This window comes from Ictalurus furcatus, chromosome 23 (genome assembly GCF_023375685.1).
Source record: "Ictalurus furcatus strain D&B chromosome 23, Billie_1.0, whole genome shotgun sequence".
Lineage (NCBI taxonomy): Eukaryota > Metazoa > Chordata > Actinopteri > Siluriformes > Ictaluridae > Ictalurus > Ictalurus furcatus.
The window spans coordinates 2,785,854-2,807,805 of NC_071277.1; the positions used below are offsets into that span (position 1 = coordinate 2,785,854).

General features: G+C 38.6%; 1 protein-coding gene across 2 annotated transcripts in view; it reads right to left on the reverse strand.

Annotated features, from left to right (window-relative positions):
* Positions 1–21,952, reverse strand: part of sema5a (sema domain, seven thrombospondin repeats (type 1 and type 1-like), transmembrane domain (TM) and short cytoplasmic domain, (semaphorin) 5A) — a 241,796-nt gene that overhangs the window by 80,560 nt on the left and 139,284 nt on the right. For both annotated transcript variants that reach the window (XM_053611959.1, XM_053611960.1), the window contains 4 exons: positions 13,267–13,471; positions 7,175–7,262; positions 6,962–7,081; positions 1,698–1,815 (listed from right to left, as the gene is read on the reverse strand). In XM_053611959.1, the coding sequence (XP_053467934.1) occupies positions 1,698–1,815; positions 6,962–7,081; positions 7,175–7,262; positions 13,267–13,471 (531 nt within the window). The remainder of the gene's footprint in view (positions 1–1,697; positions 1,816–6,961; positions 7,082–7,174; positions 7,263–13,266; positions 13,472–21,952) is intronic.

Sequence of the window (21,952 nt, forward strand, 5' to 3'; positions counted from 1 at the left end):
ACAGAGCAAATATTTAGGGCATCCTACCACATGTATTACCCCAAAATATCACCTGCAAAAGTCTAGCTCGCTCACAGTGAACCAATAAAAGCTTATAACAAGGTTGTTTGTGAAAGTGAAAATGAGCACCATTACATTTTAATTACACTCCAATTATTCTCACAAAGAGTGACACACTCAGTTAACATACAGTTAGGCACCTATAAGAACTGTTTTCTGTTCTTTAAAAAAACTCTCTGTGCCAGTTTCATCTTTGGTCCTAAACACTTAATAGCCAAATCAAATCTCTAGGGATGATTGTTCAGTTAATAAAATAAACAGCATTCCACCTCTCTGTCTGTCTGTCAATCCATCCATTAATGTATCTGCCCATCTGTCAGTCTATTCATTCATTTGTCCATCTATTTGTCTATCTGTCCAATCATCCTTATGCAATGCATCTGTCCATCCATTCATCTATCCATTCGTCCATCTATCCATCCATCCACCCATTGGTCTGTACACCCACTTATCCATTTGTCTATGTGTTCATTTATCTGGCTTTTCCATCTGTCCATCTATCAACTTATTCATTTAGCTATGAATCCATATATCTACCTCTTTTTTTTTTTTGTTCTTCCTTACCACATAAGTAAAGGAACTAGATAATATAAGTATCCTTTATTATCCTATATTGTTGATTAACAATTATGAATGATGAGGGAAGGACAACGTTGGTAGGATGAGGATGAGTCTAAGGATATGAGGATGAGCATGGAAGGATGGGGACAGAGGGATATGGATGGGTGGATGAGGATGGAAGGATAGGGACAGAATGATGAGGATGGGTGGGTAAGGACAGAAGGACAGGGATAGAAGGATGGGGATAGATGGATGAGGATGAAAGGATGGGGATAGAACGATAAGGATAAATGGAAGAGGGTAAAAGGATGAGCATGGAAGGATGGGGACAGAGGGATATGGATGGGTGGATGAGGATGGAAGGATGGGGACAGAGGGATATGGATGGGTGGATGAGGATGGAAGGATGGGGACAGAATGATAAGAATAGGTGAATGAGGGTAAAAGGATGGGGATAAAATGATGAGGATAAAAGGATGGGGTTGGAAGGATAAGGATGGGAGGATGAAGATGAAAGGATGGCAATAGAAAGATAAATATATGAGGGCAAAGACAGAGAGATGGGGACAGAAGAATAAGGATAGGTGGAGGAGGATGAAACTATCGGGTTAGAAGGATAAGGATGAGTGGAGGAGGATGGAAGGATAGGGACAAAATGATAAGGATGGGTGGATGAGGATAGAATGATGGGGACATAAGGATAAGGATGAGTTGATGAGGATGGAAGGATGGGGATAGAAGGATAAAGATGGGTGGATGAGGATTGAAGGATGGGGACAGAAGGACAAGGATGGGAGAGTGAGGACAGAATGATTAAAAGGATAAGGATGGGTGGATGAGTATAAGGTGGATGAGGATGAAAGGATGGGGATAGAAGGACAAGCATGAGTGGATGAGGATGAGAATAGAAGGATGATGGGAGGTTGAGGATGGAAGGATGATAATGGATTTGTGAAGAAGCACACACATCTTCCACTGTACAGATCAGGCTGAACTTCTACTGAACCTGAACTCAGGCTGGGGTGTATGTGCGTGTGTGTGTGTGCGTGTGTGTGTGTGTGTGTGTGTGTACTCACAGGACACTGAGTGATGCTCTGCTCCCACTGACTCATGCTCACACTCTCCTCCAGCATGGTGCACTTCTTTAACACCAGATCCCACCCACAGTATGGATCCCTCGCTCCAACACAAGCCCTAAGAGAGAAAGAGAGAGAGGGGAGGATTGTGTAGACAGATTGAGAACAAGTAGGAAATAGAATTAGAAAGATATTGAGAGAATAGGGAAGTGGGGGGGGGGCAAGAGACAAAGAAGAAAGGGAGAAAGGGAGAGGAAGTTCAGGAAAGGGTGAGAAGTAAAAATAGATATAGAGCAAAAATTTGGATGAGAAGGTAGAGAAAAAGAAGAGAAAGACATTGAGACGTGCAGACAGGGTATGACACAGTGAGAGAGAGGAGGGGTACACAGAGAAGGAGATGAAAAAAACAGAAAGAGGGGGAGCAGGTACGGAAGACAAATGAATATAGAAAGTGTGAAAATAATAGAGAAAAAGAGAGGAAGGGCAGTGACAGACAACAAATACAGCTCAACATGTAGCTAAAAATACCAGGAGTGATAGCCCTCAGGTTTCACAGAATGAGCTTCCTGTCAATATTTTAAGTTTGTCACATAACGACCTGATGAAGGAGATAAACAGGAAAAGGAGGACTCCTCATGGACCCACACACACACACAGACACACACATGCACGCACACACACACACACACAGAGAAACTGAGACTGAAATGTCAGTACAACAACGTCTGGGAATGATGGGTAAAGAACTCTGAGCAGTAAAAGACAAAAAGTTGGATATATAACACAATAAAAATGAAAGAAGACATGAGATTTCTTCAGATTCAGCAGTGCTGAACTGCAGACTGTAAACCAACCATGTCTTTGAGCACAAAAATGGAAATATGGATGTGTTTTTGAGGCCAAAAATGACCTTAAGGTATGACGTATAAGGTATAATGCATTCATATCTATCTTTGTATGTTCCGTTAGCCGGCTAGTTACATATGAGGTAAGCTGACATGATTTCCAAAGGAATTTTTAAATTCATATTTATAAATCTATACATTTTAAAAATGTATAATATTCACTATTACTGTAAGGTAGCAATAATGAGCTAATCTGACAGCCATTGTGAAAGGATTTTAAATCACAATTATAAATGGTTATTATCCACTACTCATGCTAGCTAGCAATCATGAACTACCCTGAGAGGAATTCTGAAAGAATTTTTAAGTCACACTTTAAAAAATTTACAATCTTCTCTGCTAACACTAGCTAGCAATCAAACCTGACAGGCATTCTGACAGAATTTTAAAGTCATATTTATAAATGATCATAGCTAGTTAACAAACATGAGCGAACCAAACAGGATTCTGACAGGATTATTGTGTTTTATGTTCACAACCAGCACGGATAATGCCAGAAATCTGTCTAACATGCATTTCTGACAGGATTTTTAAATAATATTTTTTTAAAAACCAACAACAAAAAAAACCTTTATAATTATTACTAATACTACCCAGGATTCTGATAAGATGTCATTGAGCTATATATTCAAAATGTTCATAATTAGCACTGCTAATGCTATCTAGATGTCCAACATGTTAACCTGATAACATTTATGACACAGGATTTTAAAGTCATAAAGCTTTGTTTTCGTTTTGTGTGTGTGTGTGTGTGTGTGTCCCCTAAGTTACAGGAATCTTATTCACTCAGGCCAAGCATTTTGGATTTTGTTCTGTGTGTCCGAGACAGTGCATTTGACCCGTCTCATCACTAAGCTACACAGCTGAATGAAGTCAGCTTTGGTCAGCATTTCTCATTGTCATGCACACTTGGCTATGTGTGCACACAGAGGATAGCAAATACACACGCGCGCGCACACACACACACACACACACACACACACACACACTGATGTCTCCTCTAAGCAGCGGAGATTAGAAAAACAAACTTGGAACCGAGCCTGGAGGCACAATGTCAAACACGGTGAGAGCTCAATGCTGACTAAGGACATAGGCTAAAAGAATATGGATAGCCTGATTAACAAATACATACATATACATACATACTTTTATATATATATATATATATATATATATATATATATATATATATATATATATATATATATATATATATGCAATACTACACCCGTTTTAAAAAGCACAGGCAAGCGTAGTACAGTGGCACTGTGGCACCTCAAAGCTCCAGGGTCCCTGGTTTCATCCTGAACTCAGGTTACTTTCTGTGTGGAGCTTTGCATGTTCTACCTGTGGGTTTCCTCCAGGTTTTTCAGTTTCCTCCCAATTCACAAAACATAACAGTAGCTGGCACAGTGACACTATATTACCCCTATTGATATGAATGAGTGTGCAAATTTGAGCGTGTTCCATTCAGGCAGTGTTCCCACCTCAAGACCAGTGTTGCCACGACAACCCTGACCAGGATAAAGTGGTTGTTGAAGATGAATGAATGAATGAATGAATAAACGAAAATGCATGAAGTGTTAAAATCATATATTTAAGCAGGACTGTAGATGTACAGTGGAGATGTACAAATGTTTAGAAACACTTCACTGAAAAGACTATTGGAGAATCAATTCAGGCTTCTCATGAAGCTTCTGAGAGACACCAAAAGTCTGCAAAGCATTATCAAGGCTACTCTTAACACTTTAACATATCAAAGCCTTCATTTAATTGAACAAATGTCCTAGTTTTCATATCTTTTCTATTACCCTGCAGTGTGGATAATTGTAAACATAACAATGAAAAGACGTTTCTGGGTTTCTGTTTATATTTAATATTAAATATGTCATATTTTGTCTCTCCAGCAAGATCCCACTAGTCTTGACTAATATGAGTCCAAACAGAGTGCTTTTATTCAACTCAGAGCAGTAGGGACAATAATACATAAGACATCATGGAGAGTACTAATGGAGTCAATGTCCAGTGTTAAGTTGCTGTGCGTTACGAACTGATATGTGAACAGGATATTCAGATAGATTTCAGCTTTAGACACCTAAATTCAATTGCAATACTCAAGAAAGCAAGCACCGAGGACACATGAAATGGATGTGTTCTTGATATTGAGGATGCATTGGATGCATACTTTAGCGAACCGAACCCGCTTGAATTCGTAGAAGTTACTGCAGCAAACAATGGCGGATGATGGAAGCCTGACCTGTAACTAAGTTTTAATGTCTTTTTACCAAAAATAATCTAAACATGCGTCAAAAAATGAATGATTTTTGATATATGATTTTGATTGAGATATATCTGAGGTTGTTGAAAAGTCTAATTTATCCTTCAGAAGTATTTTAATTAAACTACGCTAGCTTCCATCCTGAGGTAAACTCGTTAGCTTAGTTTTTAGTGAACATGATATAAAATACATTAAAACAAATTTTTTAAATAAATGTAAATATTAATGATAATAATGTAAGTAATGCTATGTTTGTCATTTTATGAATGTTGCATTGTTGAATTTATTGTCTGTTCGGTGGTCCTGTCTCACTACTAGAAATGTGCTGGGATGGTCCATTGTGCAACAGGAAGATCGCAGCACATCTCAATTCTCACAAAGATGCATTCTACGTCCTCCTGTCTTTCTGAGTTCGTTCTTCCAAGGTAGCCTGGCAAGACCGGTCTTCACAAGAACGCAAGTCTGTTCTTTGCATTTTTAGAATTGACAAACATATGGCTGCACTCCTATTAAAAAAAAAAACAGGGATCTGAAGCTACATTGGGCAAACGCTTACAGAAACTGGACAGCTAAATATTAGGACAAACATTGACTTGTCTGATGAATCTCAATTTCTACTGTTACATGCTGATGGCAGGCTCAGAATTTGGCATCAACAGCATGAATTCATGAACCGAAACGGCCTTGTGTCTACAGTTCAGCCTGCTGCTGGTTGTGTAATGGTGTGAGGAAAGACTTCTTGGCCACACATTGGGCCCCTTAATACCAGTCAAGCATCTTTTGAATGCCACAAGCCATTTGAGCATTGTTGCTAACTGTGCCTCCTTTTATAACCACAATTTACACATCTGATAATGGTTATTTCCAGCATAATAATGCACCATGTCACAAAGCACAGTCTCAAATGTCCATGAACATAACACTGAGTTCAACTTCCCAGTGACCAGAACTGAACTGAATAGAGCTCTTTTCGGATGTGGTAGAACAAAGCATTCGCATATTGAATGTGCAGCTGACAAATTTCCGGCCAGATTCACAAAGGAATGTTTCCGACACCTTGTGGGATTCGTGCCACGAAGATTTGAGGCTGTTCTCAGAGCACCGAAGGCAGTTTGCTGTTCCTAATAAAGTGGCCGTGAGTGTATACGTATGTATTTTCGGTAGTGTTTTGGAGGTTTTGGTTGAATGTGAGTGTTCATCTAATCATCTAATGAACCTGCTCAAAAATTCTCTTTTGATATATGACCAACTTTGATACAAGCATTACTTTGAAAGCTGATACTTTGAAATGATAAAATTCTCTTGACTATCAGTACGGGGTAGAATGTTTTCACAGCCCCTGCTGAGTCAAGTGTTGAAGCTGCTAAATGAGATCTTCTGCTCGATTTATTGGAGTTTCATACAAAAGGTGCGACTGGAGCCCCTGAACATTGAGATTTGATGCGATGTACATTGCACATTTCATTACTTTTCTAAAATAGTAACAATAAAGGTTTCACAGCTCTAACAACCAGTATATAGAATAACTAACGGAAATTAACCATTATTTTTTAACTTGTCAATGCTGGCAAGTCACCATGGTATAAGTGGGATAATCCACTGCTAGATGTGCGTTATGTGATTTTAATGCACTCCGCTTCATGTGGTGGTTCTTTGCCTCCGCATCGTGCATCAAAATCATGTAACGCACACCTAGCCATGGATTATCCCTTACGTATAACTTTCTTTTAAAACAAGATCATTATTAAAATTCAGAATTTTTGTAAAATACTGCATGTCATTATACTACCTACAATCTCACACAAGATCCCAAATAAGCTCATTTTAAGGCAAATTTGTATCAGGGATTGAATTTCTTTAATGTGAACGGGCATGAATGTAAATGTATGTATATGAATATTATTAATAAAACATTAATAACATACTTATGTCAATATGACATCAACAGCAATTTAAAAGGAATTGCATTCCTTTTGGCCGAGTTACTCGTTGCGGCCCAGTTGCTCAATTATTAACATTGCAAAAACATAATCAGAATAATCACACAGGATTTTGTGCTAGTAGTGCATGTCTAGACTTACTCTCTGGATTTATGGAAATTGCAGCGCATGAGCGGGATTTTGATAACCTGATCTCTGACCCCAACAAAAAGCTCGCTGCGGCTCTGCAGGATGAGTAGGCTCAGGATCGGCTCTCGCCTCCTGTAGCGGAAATGTTATATTTATTCAAACTTGTAGATGGAAAATTTATTTAATCAAATGCACTACCAAATACTGAGGCTTTTTTTTCTGTACCTGGAGGGAAAAAGCTCAATCTCATCCAGCAAACAGCTACCTGTGGTTCGGTTAAGTGGGGAGAGAACCTTCTTAATGGTGCCATAATCTGTATAGACAGAAAAACAGATAGACAGAGAAAGAGACTGAATGAATAAGTTTCAATAAAATGCTTTGGCTACACCGATATTGGCTATTCCAGTAAACATAATTTGACTGTAATTTAATTGAACTAAGCTGAATTTAACTTATTCGAGAAATAAAATATACAATAATGAGCAATAACATTTTAATACAATCTTTAAAACATCATGATGCACCCATTAAGAGGATATCTAAAGACTAGTGAAAAGGAAGAGGAACTCTAATGTCTCTAATGAACAGGAACAGCATCTTTAAAGACTATTAAACAGTAAAGAAAACTTGAATGTTTCTAGGCAACAAGAGCATCTGTAATGTTTCTAGTTAACAGAAAAAAGCATTTTTGTTGTCTCAAGAAGAACATCTTTAATGTGCTTAGTGAACAAGAAAAACAAGTCCACTGACTGGTGAACAGCTCAAATGACGTGAACAGAAAGATTACTCATGGCTCAAATGACTCGTGAATTATCTCGTAGAAAGAACCACTATTTTCTCCAAAGGAAAATCATCTCTGATGGTTCTACTGAACAATAATAAGAACATTGTTAATTTGACTAATAAACAAGAAGAGGATCTTCAATGACTCTACAATGACCAGGAAGAGCATTTTGAATGCCTTTAGTGAACAGGAATACCATCTTTAATGATAACAGGAAAAGCAACTCTAATGACAAGAAAAACAAGAAGAGCAGCTCCAATAGCTCTGTTAAACAGGAAGAGTAACCCGAATGAACAGGAAGGACATCTCGGACATCTCTTGTGAACAGTTAAAACATCTCTAGCATCTCCAGTAAACTGGAAGAGCTTCTCTAATTTCCAACAAGCAGGTTGTGCAATAATAATTTTTTAAAAATTTTTCTCAGGAAAAGCAACTCTGATGAATAGGGAGAGTGTGTAATGACTCTAAAGAAAAGAAATGGCATCTTTAATGACTCTAGTGAACAGGAAGGACACATTTAATGACTCTAGTGAACAGGAAAGACAGCTTTAATGACTCTAGTGAACAGGAAGGACATCTTCAATGACTCTAGTGAACAGGAAGGACATATTCAATGACTAGTGAACAGGAAGGACATATTCACTGACTCTAGTGAACAGGAAGGACATATTCAATGACTCTAGTGAACAGGAAGGACATATTCAATGACTCCAGTGAACAGGAAGGACATATTCAATGACTCTAGTGAACAGGAAGGACATATTCAATGACTAGTAAACAGGAAGGACATATTCACTGACTCTAGTGAACAGGAAGGACATCTTCAATGACTCTAGTGAACAGGAAGGACATCTTCAATTACTCTAGTGAACAGGAAGGACATATTCAATGGCTAGTGAACAGGAAAGACATCTTAAATGACGCCAGTGAACAGTAAGACCATCTCTTTTGTCTTTAGTGAACAGGAAGAGTGTCTCTAATGACTCTGAAGAACAAAATATGCATGTCTAATCAACTTGGAAAATGCTATGACATTCATGAAATAAGGTCATAGAAAACAACCTTCTTTTCTTCAGACAAAAGCCGGTACACTCAAAACTGAGTTCAGTTAAAATGTGCATGATGTTCAGCGAGGAAGCATTATCCACAAAACAGCCATTAGCTTCTTGCAAATGGCCTTTTGTGAAGTCTACAAAAGACTGAATTAGCAGCAGAATCACCTCTCAGAATTTCGCACACAATGATTCATCTATTTTTTTTAACCTTTTTATATGTGTGGAAGTACTTGGAGCTTATTCAATGGCCTCACATTATCATGAAGAATGGATGGATTATTGAGTTCAATACCTCAGATATTATCCACGGGAGTATTTATTCTTGATCTTATTTTCAGCTTCATGGAGCTTTAAAGGTATTTTTTATGGAACATATATCGTAAGTGTAGAGACCATTGATTTTTAGACCCTGTGAGAAGCATCAATTTGTTTGATAGCCCTGTCGAACACAGCTTTAGCATGGTTTGGTACCAAAATCTGCCCACAAAATTACCCAGCCTCAGTGCCTATTGAAGGTGAGCTTAATGCAGAAATAAGAGTGTTTGGCACTGAGATTTATTTGATGCTATTTCTTCCTTACACGTATTATCTGCAATTAGCCTCAGGTCAGGTGCATGGGACAAAAACTCCACGTATTAGACACTTGATTATTGATCTAGTGTACAGGAATTATGATATTTCTCAGCCTCATGGGTTAGAAGAATCAGATTTGGAAAACTTAAACAAACATGGCCCTCCGCAAATATTGGCACACTTGGTAAATATGAGCAAAGAAGGCTATGATAATTTGTCTTTATTATTTAACCTTTTGGTTGTTTGTTAAAAAAAAAAAAAATCACAAAAATACTCTTCGCTCATTGATATCAAACAATTGAAAACACAACACAGGTTTATCCCCAAGAAAACTTTGTTAAATATAGGTTTGCAACAATTATTGGCACCCCTAGGAATTCATATGAGAAAAATATATTTGAAGTATATTCCCATTGATATTTAGACATTTACAATTAGAGCGTAAATGGAGTCAAACCAAATTGGTATTATTTCAAACAGCATGGAAGGAGAGCCTCCTGAACTACAGAAAATCTCTTAGTGATGCTAGAAAAGTCTATCTCTCCACCTTAATAGCAGATAACAAAAACAATTTGAGATTTCTATTCAACACGGTAGCAAAATTAACTAGGAATAAAACCACTACAGAAAGAAGCACACAATCACAATCATTACATAGCAGCGAAGATTTCATGAATTTTTTCATTGGTAAAGTTAAAAATATTAGATGTGAAATTCAGGCTATTAAATTAAAACAAGGCAGTCTTATAACTAACCCTGCAGATGTTAATATAGTAAAATCTGATCAATGTTTAGAATGTTTTACTCCCCTTAGAGAGACCGAACTAGCTTCATTAATCTCTTCAGCGAAATCATCAACTGCATACTCAATCCTTTACGTACATGTTTCTTTGAACAGATTTTTCGTGGAGTAATTGAACCGATTCTAAATAAAATCAATTATTCCCTTAGCACTGGACTATGTACCAAAATCATTTAAATTAGCAGTTATTAAACCCCTTAAAAAACCTGACCTTGACCCCTCTCAACTGTTCAGGTACAGACTTATATAAATCTCCCCTTTTTCTCCAAGATATTGGAGATATATTATAAGAAACGGTTGTAGCACAGCATCTATGCTCGTACTTACATATGAACAACATTCATGAAGTGTATCAGTCAGGATTTAGACCTCATCAGAGCACAGAGACAGCGTTAGTTAAAGTAGTAAATGACCTACTACTCGCCTCTGATCAGGGTTGTGTCTCGCTGCTTGTGTTACTTGACCTTAGTGCAGCTTTTGATACTATAGATCACACTATTCTCCTTGATAGATTAGAAAATGTTGTTGGCATTAAGGGAACAGTCCTCTCCTGGCTCAGGTCTTATCTGACCGATCGTTATCAGTTCGTAGATGTAAATGGCGACTTCTCCACGCATACCAAGGTTAAATTTGGTGTTCCACAAGGCTCTGTTTTAGGCCCACTACTTTTTACTTTATATATGCTACCTCTGGGTCAAATTATTCGTAAACATGGAATTAACTTCCACTGTTATGCTGATGATACACAGCTGTATGTTTCAGCGAAGCCAGAGGACAGACAGCAGCCTAATAAAGTTGAGGAATGTGTAAAAGACATTAGACGTTGGATGCTTATTAACTTCCTCTTACTTAATTCTGATAAGACAGAAGTACTTGTACTAGGACCACGGGTAGCTAGAAGTAAGCTTTCTGATTACACAGTAACTCTGGATGGACTTTCCGTTTCGTCATGTGCAGAAGTAAAAGACCTTGGAGTGATTATTGACTCCAGTCTATCATTTGATGCTCATGTAGATAATATTACTAGGATAGCCTTCCTTCATCTCAGAAATATTTCTAAGATAAGAAATATAATGTCACTACATGATGCAGAAATATTAGTTCATGCTTTCGTCACCTCTAGGCTGGATTACTGTAATGCCTTACTGTCTGGATGTTCCAGTAGGTGCATAAACAAACTCCAGTTAGTCCAGAATGCAGCTGCTAGAGTCCTAACTAGAACCAGAAGATACGACCACATCACCCTGATCTTATCAACACTGCATTGGCTCCCAGTGAAATCTCGCACTGATTATAAAATACTATTATTAACGTATAAAGCACTAAACGGTCTCGCGCCACCGTATCTAAGCGACCTTTTGGTTTTCTATGATCCGCCACGCCTACTTAGATCAAAAGATGCAGGCTATCTGACGGTACCTCGAATAATGAAGGCTACAGCAGGGGGAAGAATTTTCTCTTATAGAGCCCCACAGTTATGGAATAGCCTTCCAATTAGCGATCGGGACTCAGACACAGTCTCAGTGTTTAAGTCTAGGCTTAAAACGTATTTGTTTACTCACGCCTACCATGAGTAGACTTTCTATTATACTAAGCACAGTCCTAACAATCTCTTCTCTCCCTCTCTCCTTCTGTCGAGCCACACACGATTTTATGGAGATACTAGAGATCCTGATCCTTTCTGCTCTCCGGACCTGCCTGATCCATTCGGATGCCCTACCTCTGGATGGAGCTCTCATCTACTCCAATTCCAGACTGCTGGGACTACGGTTGCTTCTAAGGCCAAACAGACTTCATATTAAACCATAATGAACTTTTCTTTACTGTTACACTATCTGTTGTTACCCAGATGAGGACGGGTTCCCTTTTGAGTCTCGTTCCTCTCAAGGATTGTTCTTCTTAACATCTTAGGGAGTTTCTCCTTGCCACCGTCGCCACCGGCTCGCTCTTCACTGGAACAATCTAGTTTCTCAGGTGGTCAGCAGCTTGGCTTGTCACCTAAAATGCCTTCCATTTGTTTGTAGAATGGAAATGAAACACGGCTTTGGTTCTGTAACAACCCTGCATTTTTTCCTGCACTGTCTTTTCGCCCCAAAGGCTCAAAAGATATAGAACTTTGGCATGACTCCAACAGGTTGATCCTTCACCCTCCATTGCACCATGAGGGTTGTGTGGTTGGGGTCCACGTGATTTGACGTCATTCGCCACAATCGCTTTTCCTATGACGTACGACTCACACTGACAGGGGAATATCCGATCTGTCCGCTTACATCAGATTTATTTCCACATATGAATGAATGAGCCTTGAACTGATCTGAGAATACCGGAATCCATGTGCTTTTTTCCTGCTTACACGTTCATATCCGATCTGTGCCACATGGGAGGAAAAAATTCGGAATTGGGTCAGTTGAACCATGTAGTGTAAATGCGGCCATAGTGTATCTAATGAACAGGAAGAACATCTGTAATGTTTCTAGTGAAGAGGAAATGCATCATTAATATATCTAGTGAACAGGTATTTATCTAATAAACAGGAAGAGCAGCTCTTCAGATATTTGTCTTCAGTGAACAGGAAAAACACTTCCTAAAACTCTAAAAAAAAAAATAGCAAAAGCATTTGTTATGTATTTAATAAACAGGAAGAGAATCTCTAACATACTGTATCTTGTAAACAAGCAGAGAATCTTAAATATCTCTAGTGAACAGGAAGAGCATCTTGAATCTCTCTAATGAACGAAAAGAGCATCTCTAACATCTTTTGTGAGCAGGAAGAGGATCTTTAATGTCATCAACGAACAGGAAGAGCATCTCTAATGACTAGTGAAAAGAAAGAGCATCTTTAATGAACAAGATCATCTCTCACATCTCTAATGAACAGGAGAGCATTTCTAATGACTTTAATTAACATGTGCATGTCGATTAAAGAGGGCTACGACCCCGGCGAAATAAGTCAGTAGTGAGGTTAGCACTCTTCAACTACATGCACTTGTTTATTAGTATCCAGACTAATTATATACAAAATGGTGTTAAAGGTAGAAGTGTACAGCATAAGATCTAGGATACAGTACAAATCAGATTTGTGTGGTGCGATTTAGGATCATACCTGTTGCCAAATAGATGATGTGGTAGAGTGCATCTTTTCCCTGCACAACATCTACAGCAACATGAGAAAAACGGACATTATCCTCCATGAAGTAGGGCACAGGGACGATGGGCTGAACCACTTCGTGCATCAGGATGAACTTCTGAGCATCTTGCAGGTTCCTCTCGGTTAGGTTCACGTAGGAGCCATAATCTATTGTCCCACACTGAAGGAGAGAGAGAGAGAGCGAGAGCAAGAGCGAGAGCGAGAGAGAGATCAAAAAATATGAGATACATCATAATACATTATATATTATACATCATACACCATAACAATTCAAATAGGACACTTTCAAAAAGAGACAACAGTAGAGCGATATACAATACAAGAGCAGGCATTAAACACATATTTATATACCACAGACTTTAATGCTGACTCATCAGCCTATGATATAAAGATAAAGATTGGTTTGAAAGTGCCTTAGTCAGCTTTACTGAATGTCAGCACAATATTTCAGCCTGTAGCACTACAGTAACAACACATACTTTGGCATCAGTTAACAGTCATATTTAGTGAATGTTCTGGCTGCCACAGAGTTCAGGAGTGAAAATCCATCCATCCATCCATCCATCCATCCATCCATTTTCCATACCGCTTATCCTACACAGGGTCACAGGGAGACCGGAGCCTATCCTAGGGAACTCGGGGCTCAAGGTAGGGGACACCCTGGACATGGTGCCAACGCATCTCAGACACATTCACACACTACAGAAAATTTGGAAATGCCAATCAGCCTGCAACACATGTCTTTGGACTGGGGGAGGAAACCGGAGTACCTGGTGGAAACCCTCGAAGCATGGGGAGAACATGCAAGCTCCGAGAACACAGAGTAAATGGGATTCAAACTCCCAACCCCTGAGGTGTGAGGCAAATGCGTTAATCACTAAGACACCATTAACCCCCACCCCAACTGGTGTGAAAATCTCGGATCAATGATGGCGTCAATGAATGTTTTATAATAACATAATGATTGGCCAATCATGTGGTGGCAGTGAAATGCATAAAAATCATGCAGACCTAGAGCTTCGATTAATGTTCACATGAAATACCAGAATGGGGAAAATATGATTTCAGTGACATGTTGGTTCCAGATGGGCTGGTTTGAGTATTGGGAAGCAGAACACAACACTGAGTCCTACATTTGTAACGAAAGAAAAGGGTACCAACCCGAGGTACCTTATTTGTGTCTATTCTAGTTTAAGACTTTAAACGGACTTGATATCATTACATATTTGTGTCTATTGTAGTTGAAGACATTTAATGCGCTTGATATCATATAATATCTGCTCCTGCAAGCATTAAAGGAGCATTAAAGTTTTATTTTATAGTCCCAGTGCATACCCACAGTATAACTTACACACCACAACAGTGCTGCTTCCTGCATTAAACTAACGCCAGTCATGACTTCTCTTTTCATATTTCCTAACAGACTTCTTGTGAACCTATGGCATGAACCCGAACGATGATTTCAGTATTTGAATACTAGCACCTCAATCAGTTAACCAGATACACATCCCCGTACACATCCCTAGCTGATAGTGGAAGCAGACCTGATGGATAAGGTCAAACTATTCCATAGCCTGAGGCTGATGATGAAGAAAGTGCAATCACTCTTGAACTTTAACCAGGGCCATGGAACAGACATGAGTAATTGGCTGAAGAACAGAAGAGGCCTTACAAATAAATCAATCAGAAGAAACTGAATTATCTTGGGAGTGGGGCAATAGAGGTGGCTGTAGTGTGTCACAGACTATAAAGTGAATTAGTTCTATGTCATTCTCAAAATAGTTTATCAGAGGGAACCGCTTAGAGCCTTCCAGACCTTCACAAAAGACCTGTGGAATTTCTTTACATAATTTTAGTTCATTTTTTATTTAATAGCATCAGCATGCTTATTTAATGTAATTCTTACATCTTAGTAGCACTAGTCTTATACAGTACATTACAGTTTAATTTTGGTTGGAAATAAAAGGGCTAAAATCTTCTAAAGGAAAACTATCCAATTATGATTGTTTCCTCTGTGCTGTCTGAGTAGATACAGACCAGAGCTCACCCACTGATTATGACAGAAAGTCTTACACCTGATGATTAACCACTGACATAATTAGGAATTTACAATAGAGACCACCAGTCATATTTTTGATTTCCAGTGGGTGGGATTGTTTCATGATAAAGAAACATCCATCGTTCCAGGCTTCTACAAAGCCGACATTTCTCAATGACTAGCCATAAAAATGGCCTTGATTTATGTAATCACACATTTTACAGATTTAACAGCCAATTGCCACATCTGTGCTGAGAGCATAAGTCTTGGGGTCAATGAACTAGCTGGTCATGTGTCCATTAGAACAGACATTAAATATTCTTTTTTGATTGTATTTTCTATTATAATTCTCTCATAATGTTCCATGATTACATTTATCACAGTGCTATAATGGCAGAGGGAAGACAGGCAGAAATGTTTGCATAGTTGCTGTCACTGAAGCTAAAATGAAGATAATTGGTAATATCCTGTCAGCAGCAATGTTGGCGCTGACTCATTGGCGCGTTATTTAACCAATTAACCAAATGCCTAGAGCCAGGAGAGTTTCTCCAGCTGTAGATACAGAGCTGTTATCTATATCCAGAAAGACTGTTTATGAACAATTTGTTCTGTCCTTCCCTTACTTCCTTTCAATATTGATGTTCAAACAGAACAACTTCCACACTTGAATGAGGACAGGCTAAAGTGATCCTATCTACCTGTGTACTATAAACAGGCACACACACAAACAGCACCAGCAGACTCTAACTGCTTCACATCAATCATAATTTGTGCCAACAAATTTTCTGGGCTTACGTCATAACCATAATTGGTTATTTCTCCACTTTAGACAATGGTAAGAAATTCTTCCGGATTAAAATCTCAATGGGTGCAGCAAAGTTTAGAAAAAAAAAAAAGAAAAATCAGCATAAAAACATTTCATTGTAAGGTGTTGGACCATCACAAGCCACTGGAACAGCTTGCATGCTTGTCATAGATTCTACAAGTCTCTGGAACTGTACTGGAGGGAGGAACACCATTCTTCCAATAGGTATTCCCTTAATTGGTGTTTTTGATGATGGTGATGGATAGTACTGTGTAACACGTCCATCCAAAATTTCTCATAGGTGTTCAACTGGACTGAGATCTGGTGACCGTGAAGGCCATAGCATATGATTTACATTTATTTTCATTGTCTGATCTGACCACTCAGTGAGCCCCCGTGCCCTGTGGTTGGTAGGGCCATCTTAGAAGAGACCACTCCTATCAGGATAGAAATCTTTCATCATAGGATTGATTTGCAGTGGTGCTTCGCTCTAAGGATACATGTGGACCCAAATCGGGCCAAAAAAATTCCAAAATGCACGACATAGCCACCAGGTTTTCCTTTAATTTGTCAAAACTCTCTAGGTAAAATGGTGTGACAGTGGCAGAAAAAGATTTTAGGACAACACTGTTAATAGATGGTGTATCAGATCCTCGCTTTTCTGTTCAGGGACAGTATGTTCCTCATTGAACTGGATGTCCACAATGTGGAACATTCTTATCCTTAGGAGAGCCTATTTTACCCATTAATTATAATAATGACAATTCCCTTTATTATATAGCACATCTCCTGCACAATAAAGAAGCACTAAGAATCTAAAACATTTTTTGTGCTCTATTCAGATCTTTCAAAGTACAAATCAATCTCCAAATTGCCAGATGCTCAGCTAAGACACGGACTGATTCTTTGGGAGCCTATTTGTGAGTGTCTGATGTGGCAGCGTTAATGCAACTAGGTGAGGAGAGTATTACTGAGCAGCACAGGAGCCTCCATCGTCCTGATTTAGAGGTTTGCATTGGGGCTGGGAACAAAAAGTTTATGGGAGCTGTTTTATTTTCATGCAGGTGGGAGCAAATATCCATATATATATATATATATATATATAAGGCTGCAACTAACGATTATTTTCATAATTGATTAGTTGGCTGATTATTTTTTCGATTAATCAATTAATTGGATGGGGCGTGGCAAGCTTTCAGTACCATTTTTTTGCTTATTTAAAATAAAATCCACAAACTGGGAATAAAATGCAACGCTGACAGAAAGTAAACTGAAGAAAGTCATTATTGGTGACTCTGGGTGTCTGCTAATGCTAGCGTGCCTATGACATCATGCGCCATCGTGGCTTATACTTCCTGTTAGTAAAAAAACCACTAGTGTTATATTTGAGATGATATTACCTTTCTAAAATCCACACACTAGACAGTAGTGCAGGGTGCATAGTGTAAATGTACAGTACTTCATTCAGGACACACCTTTAGTATTTACTCTCCGAAGCGTGTTTTCTGAACAGACGTAACGTAATGAGTAAATCTCCCCCGTGCCGTGCGCAGACCAATTAATCGATAATGAGATTCATTGATAACGATTTTCATAATCGATTATTATCGATATATAATATTACTGTTATAAATGTATATTATGTTACTGATCGGAAGGTCAGGGGTTAAAGCCCCGGAGCTGCCACTGTTGGGTCCTCGAGCAAGGCCCTTATCCCTCTCTACTCCAGAGGCGCCGTATCATGACTGACCCCACGCTCTGACCCCAACTTCCTGGCATGCTGGGGTATGCGAAGAAAAGAATTTCAGTGTGCTGTGACCAATAAAGATTTATTCCTCAATCTCTCTGATTGAAGAGCTGTAAAGGTCTTCCAGGTAAAGCCAGGGTCAAAAAATCCAAGAGTTTGATTCCTTTTATTAAGCAGCAGCAACAATGAGACATAGAGGAGCTTTGTTGATAATCATATTATTCAATAGTTATTCAGTAGCTAAGAGGTAAAAATGAACACTGTGTAATATATTGTCTAATACATTATAAATGAAATTATATACTGTATATGTACATAGTCAGTTTAAAGTGATCATGACTATGCCTTACTCTCATTGAAGACTGAAAGGTCATGAAAGATCTATACAGGTCAAATTTAGCATTTATTTGGGGTGCACTAGAAAGCATTTTTTAAAAAAAAATGTTTTGTTGCCACAATCGCAGACAAGTGATTCAGTCATAATTTATTATTACTAATTGTTATGTTTCATATTTTAAAGTAAGCTCACCAGCAGCAGCAAGCACATCTTTAAATCTAAAAAGATGTAAAAACGGCCTAAAGAATCTTGTGACTACAGAAGTCACTTGTTGTTCCCTTTAACAATAACCCTCTGGAAGAGCCATTTGAAGTAAATGTTTGAAATCACTTCAGTTTGGAATGACTCCACAGGCACAGTGATTGCATAAGCAAAATAAAACAACTGAAGGGTAGGTATTAGATTTGCAGAAGCCTGTTTCAGTCAGTTAAATTATACCATTCACTGGGTTTTAATATTGAGAAGGTTTATTAAGATATTAAGTATTCCCTTGAGGCAGGAATACACTATGGATGGAATGGCAGTCCATCACAGGGCACCATGTATAGACAACTGCACATTCATTCACCCCTGGGGAAGTCTGGTATAGCCATTTCACCTACCAGCATGTTTTTGGAAATTGTGAGGAAACCCACATGGAAACAGGAAAAAATATACAGAAACTCAGACAGCAACCTGACTTGGAGATGTGAGGCAGCAACGCTACCCACTACATCACCGTGCCATCCCACTATAGTATTTTGAAGCAGAGACAGGAATCACGCTGACATTACAACACAAATTTCTACTCCTGATTGAGTGCAGGACATTTCGGTTAAGCTTTCTGCTTTCATTTCTGGTGTCTGTGTAATCAACCTCAATCAGTAAAGAAATAATTTCACCAGTGCACACTCCGTGTTGCCCTTTCATGCTTGGAATAGACAGCTACTAGTTTTACATTGGTGCAGGAAGCCATAAATCCGAGGCTCGTAAATCTTTGCTCTCCGATGCTGACAAATTCTTGATGAAGATGTCATGGAGGCTGAGATAAAGTGAGGCCCGAGTACGCACCAAACAGCAAACCCCCTCCCAGGAGAGAAAGTTTTTTTTTTCCCTCTGCATGTCAGCTGCTGCAACTCTATTATCTCCTCAGACAGGATTCTCAAATTCAGCTGATCCAGTACAAAAAAATTAATACATGCTGAGGAGACAGTTTTATTTAAAAGGGAGTCAAAAGCATATGAGGGGGCTCAGAGTCTCCAGATGGTCACGGGTCTCAGAGCGAATTAAAGTGCATTAAAAGGCTCAGCATCAGCTGAGTTAGCCGACTTGCTGTCATTTAAACTCCTGCCATTGAGCCCTGGTGCTTTACACACACACACTTTTCTCCAAACCATCATTCTAAATCCCAGAGTCCCTCTAGTCTGACCGTGAGAGAACACTGATTTTGAGGAGAAAATTAAGGGCACTTCTCAAGCAATCATTGTAGTTAAATGATCAGAAACAGCAGAACATAGATGTGGCCTTTTTTATTAGCCCCTCTGTCATTGTAAATTTCCTGCTACCAGGTTTTATAAGGTGAGAACCTTATTAGAACATTTCTCACTGATCCGAGAGAAATGTTCCCGGGATAGGCTCCGGATCCACCTAAGTCCCACGCCAACATAAAGCGGCTACTGAAGACGAATGAATGAATTATACTGTGAAATTCTCCCTAGTAAGGTGCTTGCATGCTAATCATTCAGGAGTCAAAATACAACCACTGGTAGTGCTTTACATTAAGGTTTCCTTAACAAACATTATTTACTGCATTAGTTAACAGTGACAAACCATACACTTAAGCATGAATAAATGATAAGTAATTTGCTAGCAAAGCAATTATTTGTATTATTTCGTGATACAGTGCCCTCCACTTATATTGGCACCCTTGATAAATATGAGCAAAGAAGGCTGTGAAAATTTGTCTTTATTACATTTACATTACATTACATTAATTCATTTAGCAGATGCTTTTATCCAAAGCGACTTACAAATGAGAAAATACAAGCAAATTTATTGTTTAACCAGTTGTTCTTTTGTTTAAAAAATGCACAAAAATATTCTGCTCTCATGGATATCAAACAATTGAAAACACAACACAGGTTTATATATATATATATATATATATAAAAAAATCTTTAAAAAAGTATATTCACATTGATATTTTAAAAACTAATTTGTAAATGAGGGTGACAAGCGACAGGGAATTGTTCAACCATTACTTCCTGTTTCATAGGGGTATAAATATGAGGTAACACATAGGCCAAATTCCCTTTGTCATTCATAACAATAGTTAAGACCAAGGAATATAGCAGTGATGTGCGGTAAAAGGTTGTTGAGCTTCACAAAATGGGAAGTGGTTATAAGAAAATAGCTCAAGCATTGAAAATGCCCATTTCCACCATCAGGGCAATAATTAAGAAATTCCAGTCAACTGGAAATGTTTTGAATCAACCTGGAATTGGACGTGTGTCTATATCGTCTCAACGCACTGTGAAGAGGATGGTTTGAGTGGCCAAAAATTCTCCAAGGATCACAACTGGAGAATTGCAGAAGTTAGTTGCATCTTGGGATCAGAAAGTCTCCAAAACTACAACCCAAAGTCACCTACATCACCACAAGTTGTTTTGAAGGCTTCAAGATTAAAACCTCTACTCTCATCCAAAAACAAACTCGAGCGTCTTCAGTGTGCCAGACACTACTGGATCTTCAAATGGGATCGGGTTCTAACGTAAGATACAACCAAAATATAGCTTTCTTGCAATAAACACCAGAGGTGGTTTTGCTGCACACAGACAGGTAGAATATGGAAAAGTACCTCATGCCCACGGTTAAATATGGTATGGCTCTTTAATGCTCTTTCATTTTGGGGCTGTTTTTCTGCCAGAGAACCTGGACATTTTGTTAGGACACATGGCATCATGAAATATCAAATATCAACAGATATTAAATGAAAGCCTGACTATCTCTGCCAGAAAGCTCAAAATCGGCCATGGTAGATCTTCCAGCAGGACAATGATCCAAAACATACATCAAATTCAACACAAAAATGGTTTACTGACCACAAAATCAAGGTCCTGCCATGGCCATCCCAGTCCCCTGACCTGAACCCCATAGAAAACCTGTGGGGTGAACGGAAGAGGAGAGTCCACCAGCGTGGACCTCAAAATTTGAAGGATCTGAAGAGATTCTGTATGGAGGAACGGTCTCAGATCCCTAGCCATGTATTCTCCAACCTCATCAGGCGTTATAGGAGAAGACTCAGAGCTGTTATCTTGGTAAAGGGAGGTAGCACACAGTATTGACTAAACAGGTGCCAATAATTGTGTCACACATATATTTAACAAAGATTTTTTTATATATATAAACCTGTGTTTTGTTTGCAATTGTTTGATATCCATGAGAGCGGAGAATTTTTGTGAAATTTTTGAAAAAAGATCAAAAGGTTAAACAGTAAAGACAATTTTTCACAGCCTTCTTTGCTTATATTTACCAAGGGTGCCAATATTAGTGGAGGGCACTGTACATAATGAACCAAATAAGCTAAATGACAGATATTTGCACCATCCGTGAGTAATAATAAGTCTGAAATGATCAATATGAATTAATTGTTATGTTTGTGGTAGAAAATTTCATGAATGATGCTCAGGTACCAATAGTTAAACTTGGAGACCCGGGTTCAACTGATTATGAACA